This window comes from Aulonocara stuartgranti, assembly GCF_965226115.1.
Source record: "Aulonocara stuartgranti genome assembly, chromosome: 7".
In the NCBI taxonomy this organism is placed as follows: domain Eukaryota; kingdom Metazoa; phylum Chordata; class Actinopteri; order Cichliformes; family Cichlidae; genus Aulonocara; species Aulonocara stuartgranti.
In genome coordinates this window covers 54185374-54196423 of record NC_138945.1, presented here as the reverse complement: position 1 = coordinate 54196423, position 11050 = coordinate 54185374, and the positions used below count along the sequence as shown (strand labels likewise).

At 39.4% G+C, this 11050-nt stretch overlaps 1 protein-coding gene across 1 annotated transcript; it reads left to right on the top strand.

Moving 5' to 3' along the window:
• The first annotated feature begins 6284 nt into the window (after positions 1-6284).
• Positions 6285-10618, top strand: lmo2 (LIM domain only 2 (rhombotin-like 1)). Its single transcript, XM_082540293.1, has 3 exons — positions 6285-7253; positions 7976-8191; positions 9199-10618. The coding sequence occupies exons 1-3, from the start codon at positions 7213-7215 to the stop codon at positions 9422-9424; spliced, it is 483 nt and encodes a 160-aa protein (XP_082396419.1). The 5' UTR covers positions 6285-7212; the 3' UTR covers positions 9425-10618.
• Positions 10619-11050: the final 432 nt, after the last annotated feature.

Sequence of the window (11050 nt, the reverse complement as noted above, 5' to 3'; positions counted from 1 at the left end):
ATATGTAAGATGGCCTGTAAGACCCCTAAGAGTTCAGAAGTTTCACTTGAGTTTATATATATATATATATATATATGTATATGTGTGTGTGTTTATACTTTCTCTCTGTACTCAAGCTTTGCATGTAATTAATTTTGCCAAAAAACAAACAAAACAAACAAAAAAGGACACAATATACAAATTTAAAAGTAACACACTACTTTCCTTAATTGCATGTTTTAAGGTCAGTAGTATACAAAAGTCTTGGACCATCCCTAGGAAAGCTTCAACAACCCTGAGAATCAACATTTGTATATAATGACTTTAAACTGACTGGCTGACTTTATACTGACTGGTCCCTTGGAGGCCAATCCATAACTAATACTCTTTACTTGTGTGTTTTTTCTGTCCAGGTATGCTTTTACTGTATTGGCACGTGTTTGGGATTATTGCCATGCTAAAAACTGAAGCCATTATCAATCAGACACTTACCAGATGGTATTGCATGGTGTCTTAAAATTTGTCTGTACTTTTCTGCTTTGCAAATTTCATCAATTTTGACAGTATCTTCAACTGCACTGGCTGAAGAGCCATGTCATCTACACTGTGTTTTGCAGATGACTGTAGACACTCACTGTTGTACCTCTATCCTGACTTCCTTTATACAAACTGATAACGATTTGAGATTCATGACTCCATACGACCTGTTACCACTGATTTTCAGTCCAATTCTTGTGTAATTTGGGATACCTTTTCTTCTTGTTCCCCTTCCTTGGGAATAGCTTCTTGACAGCTACCATTCCAGTGAAATAATTTCTAAGCACATACGTTTTAAATAATGTTCATATGCTGTGGACAGTTCTTTTGGCCTGCCACTTATTTATCCTCCACTTGTTCAGTTTCCTCAGATTTTTTTAAGGGCACACCATACCAAGATATACCAGGTCTCTTTGGGAATCACCTTGATAGTGCAAAAATTCTACATTACGCCTGTGAGTTATTTTTGGTATTTTTCATAGATTCAACTAAACGGGAAAAAATAATGTGCTAGGTGTCTGTTATATGTATACACAACAATGGTCCTTGAGTTAGGTGCCTTTTTATGCTTGAATGATGCATGGTTAAATAACAAATGGCTTAACAAAAAACTAACAAAAAAAAAGCCCAAATCAAAACATTACAAAAAAATCCTCTGAAAATGGTGAGGTACAAGGACTGGACTGAACATAAGTGAAAAAGTAGCCAATGTCCAACTAAAAACGTGGCCCAGCAGCATGCTTTGGAGACTTAAACTTAATACTGGCAGCTAGCTAGAGAGCTATGATGGATATAACAACAGGCATGATATGTTTGTGTTATATTTTCAAGAACTTAAAATTAGAAATCATCTTAAAAAACAATCCTGAGGAATTGTTTGAGAACATTTACAGCCTCATTGTGATGGACTGGTGACCTGTCCAGGGTGTACCCTGCCAAAGCTGGGATAGGCTTCTGTCCTCTGTGACCCTAGATTGAATAAGTGGATGAAAATAGACAGATGGAATCTCCTGCACCTCTTTTGTCATGATTCCAAGGTCTAAAACCTGCAATGCAGTTTTTTATATGAAAAAAAGTATTTAAGTTAATATCTCTATTTTACTTTTATCCATTTTAGAATAATAAGTGTCTAGTTCTACAAGCACCTAAACAAATAGATTTTAACAAATGTAACAACGATCTTACAGGGTTGACATGTTCAACCAAAGATAGTTTTTAGTTACTTATCACCAGGTGGCAGTAAAGGTCAATATATGATCAACAAATATTGATGCTGGACTGAAGTGAAAGTTTCACTCTTCCCTTACATGGAAATATGTTGACCAGTTTTTAATAAATGTAATTACTCAGACTTCAAATCTTTAAAAATGTAGTTTTTTATTTATAAATGAGGATAAAGGACTCACGCTAACAGACAAATGGACTTGATTAACAGAATTAAAAAAACAACAACAACTGCTTCTGGATTTTATTTTTTTTATTTTACTTTACACAATTTCCATGTAAGTTACATACCAGCTTGCCAGTCAAGCTTACCAGGAGACTATTGAAAAGAATGTGTAGCCAGCTTTCTGTTGTTTTGCCAAATACAGGAAGCAGTTAACATGTCTGCACAGCTTTTTGATTGCAATGTTCCACTAAAAGTGTTTTCTTTTAGGATAATAGTGATTATGGGAGGATCCCAAGGGTAAATGAAGCTCCCTTTCAGTGACTCATTTCCGCAGCCTGCTATATTTCAATCGAACAACGACTGTCCAGCTTTTCTAGTAGAATTCTAGGGTGGGTCCTCATCTGACCTCTGACCTTTACAACAAAACTTTTTAGGTTAAAGGCACAACTCAGTGCTTTGTGGTGCCAGTAAACAATAAAACATTTCTAGACCTTTTGCTGTTTAGGAGGGGTGTGCTAAACCAGAGCTAGATATCATTTCACTTTAGATTGGACAGGAAGTAGTCGTTTTTACTGATACTGTTCCAGAGTTTGCACAATCGTAGAGTCAACACCATGTCCATAGTCTTTTACTTCAGGAAATTTTCCTGCAAGCACTTTCAATATTTTGTTTCTTGGGAAATAAATTCCCATTCTTTGCTGAATGACTAGCTTCTGTATGATTTTACTGTTTGCTTAGCAGCAATGTTTTTTTCCCCCCGACATTCCACACTGCTTTCAACTCCATAATGCTCTCAGTACAAAACAGGCAAAACAGGAAGTTGGACATGCACTTCCCTAAAGGTTGTCTACACTCTTAACTGTTTGCTCCCCAACTTGTACCCCAGAGAGGAATAAAAGCTGAAAATAGCAAACCACATTTCGCATAAAAGGTCACTATTGCCCTTATTTTAAATGCTATAAAGTTCAAAGCATGAAGTGTGAAAATCCCCCGCCTTTCAGTTTTATTACAGAGGTAGGGTGACACATGGATGTCAGATCTACAGTAATGTGCACCTCCTTTCTGGTGGCGTTTAAGAAGCGTTAAAACAGAGATATGGGTTTTACCACCCAGTCACAACAGCCTCGAGTTGTGTATGAGAATACTTTCTCCTATCACCCCGAGCCATCTGGAGTCTAGCAGTCTATCTGGGAAACCATGAGAAGGGTGCCATCGTGCATGTAGAGGAGTAGGAAGTGAATGCAATGTGCACCAACCCTTCAGGAAAGCTTCGTCTCTGCATGCCAGTTTGAACATCCTCTGGGCTCTCTCAGTCAGCTCCACAGGAAGTAGTGGATGACTTGTGTCATGCCAGTACTGATTTTGTCTTCTCTCTTGTGTTTCTCATCTGTCATGAATTTGTTCATGTGCTTTGTGTTAATGCCACGTGGCATTCTGGAAGGATTCAAATATTATCACTACACATGTATCCATGGGTAGTATTGATTGTGAGCTTCAAAACCTCCTTTGTTTAATTGTCTCAGAGAGGAGAAAGTTAAAATACCAAAAACTAAAAAGACTATTACAAACCTCCCCTCCTAAATGACACAATGCAAGCACTGACTGAAACTGTTGATCTTTGGCACCGTAAATTGGCACTCAGTCAATAAAACTTTAGCTGTTTAATTCATTATTTGATTATTTTACATCATTGAAAGCTCAAGAATAGTTTCTTGGCTGACTGCATGTAAAGACTGTTTATGACAAGAAAGAATGAACTTTAAATTTTAATATTAAACTATATGGATGGGAACTTTTCAAAGTACCAAAGAAATATTAATTAAACCATATGTGCAAATCATTTCATTACAATGCCAAAGGAAAATTGCATTGTGCTGTTGTTGTTCATATGGATTCAGCAGGGATACTTACTTGATCCCCTGCTGAATTTGTATGTTTGCTCACTTCCAAAGATATGATCAGTATCTAATTTTTATGGTAGCTTTATTTTAATGGAGAGAGACAGAATATCGACCAAACATCCAGAAAGAAAGAAAAACATGACTTAATACTTGGTGGAGAAATTCTTGTTGCAAACATCACTAAGATATTTCTTGTAGTTAGTCAGGTTTGCACACATCTCAAGAGGATTTTTGGCCCACTAGTCTTTACATAAACTCTCTAAATACTTTAGGTTTCTTTGCTGCTGCTTAGAAACGTTAAACTTCAGGTCTTTCCACAGAAGTCTTACAGGATTGAGGCCTGGAGACTAGCTAGAGCACTCGAAGATGTTAACATGCTTCTTCTTTAGCCACTCCTTCGTTACCTTGGCGATATCTTTGGGTCATTGTCATGCTGGAAGACCCATCCACAGCATATCTTCAGCGTTCTGGCTGAAGAAAGGAAGTTCTTGTCCAAGATTTTATAGTACATGCTCCCATACATTTGCTCCTCAATACAGTGAAGTTGTCTTGTACCCTTAGCATAAAAATAAACCCAATGCATAATGTTTCCACCTCCATGCCTGACTGTAACGATGGTGTTCTTTGGGTCATGCTCACTTCTCTTCCTACAAACATGGCTGGCGGACTTGATGCCAAAGAGCTTGATTTTGGTTTCATTTGACCACAGCTCTTTCTCCCAAGACTTCTCTTGCGGGTGAAAGTTTTCAATCCATTATAGTGTAGTGTGTTGACAATGGTGTTCTGACTGTGGTCCCGACTTGCTTCAGATCATTAACAAGCTCCTCACATGTAGTTTTTGGCTGATCCACAACCTTTATCATGATCATCCTTACCCCTTGAGGCAAGATCTTGCATGGAGCTCCAGATCGATGCTCATTTTATATTTCTTCCATTTCCGAATAATCACATCAACAGTTGTTATCTACTCACCAAGCTTCTTGCTGATGGTCTTGTGGCTCATTTCAGCCTAATGCAGGTCTAAATTTTTGGCCCTGATATCCTTTGCCAGATTTTTGGTCTTGGAATGGAAAAAAATGATTCAGTGGATAGTTGTGCTTTGTATACATAATAAGTTGAGATCAGGAGTATCTGTAATTGATTGACTGATTGTAGCTTATGTGCCACATGGCACATGTGGATTTTTGTTCTATATTCTGTCTCTCTATCAAAATGAAACTACCACAAACATTAGAGACTGTTCATTTCTTTGTAAGTGAGCAAACTTACAAACTCTACAGGGGATAAAATAATGATTTCCTGCACTGCATATAAGCAAGAGGGTTTAACTGCATGACATTTTTATTTAGTGAAGATTAAAGTCACTATACTCAAAATGGTCCCTTCATTGTGTTATTGTGTTGTACAAAATCTGAACGTGTTTCTCATCTGAAGGATTTGTAGTTTGAGTTTTATCTCTGTCAAACTGCTCTGTTTTCTGCGTAGCTGGCACACAACAGCCATGCTCACCTTGCTCCTGGGCTTTCTCAGCTTGGTATCAATCCAGTGAGTCTACTCAGCTCTAAAACTGTGTGGCCCAAGGATGCTTTCAGCCTTCATCTTAGAGTTCGCCTGTGATCTTTTTCTGTTACATTTGGCTGCGGAGCTGATTCTGGGTGCTGGAGTTTAGGTGCTTTATCTTCCCTGTCCAGTCAGACTGCTGTCGGTGTCCCTCCCTCTTACAGGCAGCCCTGAGGCACTGGCAGGAGATAAGAGAAGGGCCCACAGCAGCTCTGGTTTGAAAAGGAAAAGCCATGAGGACACCAACTATGTAGAAATATCAATGCATTCATTCCCCAAAGAGGCAGCTTTCACAAGCTCTTTCTTTTGGATTATTTCTAAGCATAGCTTAATCACATCTTCCTCCAGCTTCACGATTTCTCTGAGCTTTGTGTGAAGAATCAGCAAGTACACATATGAGGGTTTTACCCTCAACATAATCGTTAAAACGTCAGATGGAAATATTAACATTAAAGTAATTACTAGTGAGTTAACTGGTGGATGGACTGCTACTTATATAGTACTTCATACAAGCACTTTTTTGTGCTTTTTCCACACTTTTCAAAAGCAACTTCGGGTTCAGGATCTTGCCCAAGGATAATCTGGCACGCAAACCGGAGCAGCCAGGGCTCAAACCAATTAGTAGGTGACCTGCTGTACCTCCTAAACTACAGCCACGCCAATTAACCTTAAAATTATTAGTTTAGAAGATATGTGATGCAAAGTTATTGCTCAAAGTGTCTGAAAATACTCTCGTGCATAATCAGTGATCTAAGATTACATTACAGAGAAGTTATGCAACAAAAATAATAAATAAAAAATAAAAAGTAAGGGACTTCCCTGATTGTCTGAAAAGGCCCTGGCAACCATGTTTACAGCTGTGTGTTTATGTAGGACCTCTAAAATGTAAAATCACAATTCAGGAAGTAAAATGAAGTCCTTGGAATTTGCTTCTAAGTATAATATAATAAATCCACTGAATTCAAGTTCACATTACTTAACGCAGTGATAACCATCATCGTCTGAACCCTGACAGAAAGTGACCGTCAAAACCTTTTAGAACTGGCAACACCTGGGGCATAATTATGAGAGAAAACACAAATACTCCTCCCCAAAGAATTAGAGCGTGCCACTCTTTATCTTTCGTCTTATCTGCACTCTGGCGAAGCAAAGCATAATAATCATTAGCCTCAGTCACGACCCACCCCATGCCTGACAGAGCAAGGCCGTGTTAAGCTGTCGCTTTAAGACCGATTTCCCCCCATTGTCAAACAGTCGTGAGCAGGAAGAGGAAAACGAAAGCACAGCCTGACAAGCGAGAGAGAGGGGGTGTGAGGAGGGGAAGGGGGTGTGGGAGGGGGGTGTATTTAAAACACGATGCTGCTGCTACTGCACAATAACGGTGCCCGCTGCTTCATGTGGAGTCGCGCGCCTGTGAAAAGGCACGCACGGACACGGAGAGCCACGCAAGTGACCTTCTGATCGCATCAGACGGCGTGTGCATTTTAATAAAAGAGCGGAGAGGCAGCAAAGTCCCTGCGGGGAGAGGAGTCACACTTGGAAGAAAAGACGCGAAGTCTCTCCGCGGGTCACTGCCTCAGGAAATGATGACAGTGTCCTCCATCACGGCTTAGCCGCTTAAAGCGAACACTTCGCGTCTTGCGGCCATTTCGTCTGGACTCAGCTGCCTTCGATTGAACACGTTTGAAAGCCTGACGCGGGCTGCTGGTGGTGCTGGTGGTGCCTCGGAGGGGGAGCAGGTGCAGCGCCCGCACGCAGCTTCGCTTCGCGGGTCCCCACTGAGCTTGCTGGCCGGTGACTTCAAAATCTAATCTGGTGGACCAGGCTGGACATCATCTTTGAAGAATGACATCCACTATAGAGAGGAAGACGCTGGAGGCCAGCGAGTAAGTAGCAATGAATGATGTTTAAATAATGTCATTTCTGATTCAAGTAAAAGTATCCGTGACGCATCAGCACTCACGGGACAGCCACAACTCTCCGGTGAGACAGCTCCAGAGAGCTGGTAGCATAAGGTCTGAAGTATCCTGCTGTTAGATTAAAAATGGCAAAGTTTAAGAACAGAGTGATGTGTTAATGTTAATGTGAATAATAACAAAATGAAGGTCCTGCGAGGAAAAAGTGGAGCGCTAAGGCACTCCTAGCGTAAATCGACATTTAAAAAAAAAAAACAATGTTGTGTGTGACATACTTTTTATTAGTTAGCGGTTTAATATCCAATGGCTCCCTCAGGTGGATGGGAATAAAACACATCTGTGCACACAGCTCCAGCTCAGATATACATGCGGTTGTGTAGCACTTATTAGATACAACACAGTGTGAATATTGATGCAGAACACTAACTGTGCCTTTGGATCAGGAAATGTTTGGTTTATTTGCATAATAATAGCAAAATATCAACAGGTTACCAACAAGTATGTGTCAGAGCTAGAACAGTTCTTTTCCAGTATTTGATTCATCAGTTAGCAGAACGTTTGAGAGATCTGCATGTTACATTGACTAACTAACCAATCACACAACTGAGGGAAACCTTTGCAGATTAACTGATGAAGGAAACAAAAATTTGATGCAGCCCTAAATCCTTATTGCTTTTTTTTTTTTCCCCCAGGGAACCGGTGGATGAGGTCCTCCAGATGCCTCCATCTCTGCTGACATGCGGTGGATGTCAGCAGAGCATTGGTGACAGATTCTTCCTGAAGGCCATCGAGCAGTACTGGCACGAGGACTGCCTGAGCTGCGATCTGTGTGGCTGTCGGTTGGGAGAGGTGGGTCGTCGGCTCTACTACAAGCTGGGAAGGAAACTGTGTCGGAGAGATTACCTCAGGTTGGTTCAGTTGGTAGTGATATTATGAATTAATCAATTAGGTCGTCTAAATGAGGTCTGGTCAACATGTTAAAATGTCCTAGCATGGAGCTTAAAGCCATAAGCATCAACATTAAACCAAAGTAGACTGAGGATATTGAAGTCTACATGTAGTAGAATATATTGATGTTCGCCCTTTTAGTTAAGAAAAAGATGCACTTTTTGAGATGCACTAGTATGTATATCTTTTATCACACCTTAAAGGCTCATGGAGAAACACTTTGGGCAAGTATAGAAATTTCTAACCTCTTTCCTGCTGTAACTTTTTTATTGACGAAAGTGCGGACAAGTTGAAATAGATTCAGGAGAAGAAGGCAGGTCTCTGTTAAAGAACTGATAAAATTTGATATGATATGTAGCTGTGTGGTGCACAGCCATATCAGGTAAACACATTTACCTAAGATAAGATCAGGAGGAGATACAAAATCAGGCAGACCCACTGGTGTACTCCTAATACGTAATGTGCTCTCAAATATGTAGTATCAATCAGTGGCAGAACCTGTATGATTGGACCTGGCTTGTGAATGCTCTGTATCACCACTATAAAGGTATGTGTTGCTTTGATGACGATGCATTTCCACTTTATGGTGAAAAATATGGACCGAAAGTAAAGCAGATCAGTACAACCTATCTGTAAAATAAACAAACAAGAAGCAGGTAATGCAATGCTTCGATACTTCCGCACCATTTCCCAGAAATTCAGCTCTGATCCATTTATTATTGCTAATAATTGCTAAAAATCGTGGGTGTTTGTGTGACATTTTCAGCTTCTGAAGTTGAGCAGGATAGAAAAAGTCTGTGAAGCACTGGTGGTTTCTAACAGCTCAATCCCTCAGGCTCAGGGGAAAGATCCAGAGTACCTTAATGGAGATACTGTCAGTCTCTCTTACAGCTTCACATCATTAAGAGCGAGTAAATGTTTTCCATCTTCCTCCCAGTAACATGTTGATGTCCTCTCATCCACTCAGGCTCTTTGGCCAGGACGGTCTCTGCGCCTCCTGTGAAAAGAGGATCCGAGCGTTTGAGATGACGATGCGTGTGCGGGACAAGGTTTACCATCTGGAGTGCTTCAAGTGCGCTGCCTGCCAGAAGCACTTCTGCGTGGGTGATCGTTACCTTCTCATCAACTCAGACATTGTGTGCGAGCAGGACATCTTTGAGTGGACCAAGCTCAACAACAATAATATGGTTTAGGAGGATGTCTTCTTCCCCCTTGATTCAAAGGGAATGGACTACTGATAGACATTTTATATTTAAAATGCAGGCTTTATAATGCATTTGAAATCAATATGGAATCATTAAAAAAAAAGCAAACGAGGGGCTCTGCACGTCTCCCTGATGGGGACTAATGAAGACTGCACCAGCAATAACCGAGAGCTTTTTTTATTGAAGGCAAAAAATAAATGCTCCAATACTGACAATGTTTAAAAATGCAATATTGGTCATTTGTTGTACACTGGAACAAAAACAAGATAAAAAAAAAAATTTGTCCAGTTTCTTGCAGTCTTTACACTGAGCAGATCAGCAGTTTGTCTTTTATGGATTTGTAATTTCTTAATACTTTCCCAGCGCTAATTATTTTTGAACTTTGTTAAAAGAATGCGTCTCTCTCTAAATCTAAACATACATTAACTGAATGCTTATTAATTGTAACTGTAATATGTTAAAGCAGTGGTTGTCAGGCTTTATTTTGCATGCCTCCAGTAAGAAGCTGAGAAGAGATCAACCACCTTATCACTTCCACCAACATATATTTCTTCGTATTTTTATGAAAAATTAACGAAACAAGCATTGAAGCTGAATTTAAATCAAATTCAAGTCATCATTATAGCGCTCCACTTCATTCATTCAACTTAAGTTGATATTTTTCCACATACAACCAAGGTCCACTTCACAGTTTGTGAAACAATCTCTTAAAGTCATTGTTTGCCTGTGGACAAATTTAAAATGCTCGAACGGCCTGCTGCACTGGCTGATTCACTAGAAATTAGGTGGAATGAATGAAGTGGATATGTGCCAGGTGAATGCTGTGTCTGTACATCTATGATCGTTTCTGAAAGTTTACAAGAAACTTTGTGAGAATTTATTAGGAAATTACAGACCTGTAATTAAAGCATTACCTGATTTTCAAATTATAAATGAAAAACAACATCCACTTATTTAAAAAAAAAAAAAAAAAAAGAGGGTCTGATCAGAATGATTATGTATTACCGGGGTGAACCGGTGGCGCCCTCTAGTGGTCAAGGAACCCATGCAATTCTTGTTTTACTGACTTTTCAGAGGTTTTGCATGCGTCTTTTGTAATTTTACCTATTCTCTGGACATCCATTCAAGACTTTTTGTATATTAACCTTGAATTTATTTAATAAATGACAATTCAGAGCAATACTGATAATCTTTGGGTGTTTTCCTGGCAGTCACAAAGAAAAAGTCAAACAGCTTGTGAGATCGTGATGCAGATACAATTTGTAACACGTTATTTACCAGAATAACAGCAAATAATGCGTTAATTATGGTCAAGATAATCTCTTTATGCTCCGAACAGGAATGGCAAATCAGAGTTGGAATATATACTGCACATTGGTCACAGCAACAGTAAAACAAACATGCTAGGAAGTTATCTAGAATGTAAACACAAGAAGCAGAGATTTGAAGTACCACTTTGACCAACAGACAACATGAAAACCAGCTTCATCTGTGTCGTTTGCATCCTGATAGGTTAAGTGAGTCATGACTATAACTGCTTAAAAATAAAACGCAAACATTAAACTATAATCACCTTGAGTAATAGATGTTAAGTTAATGTATTTCTTATTATGA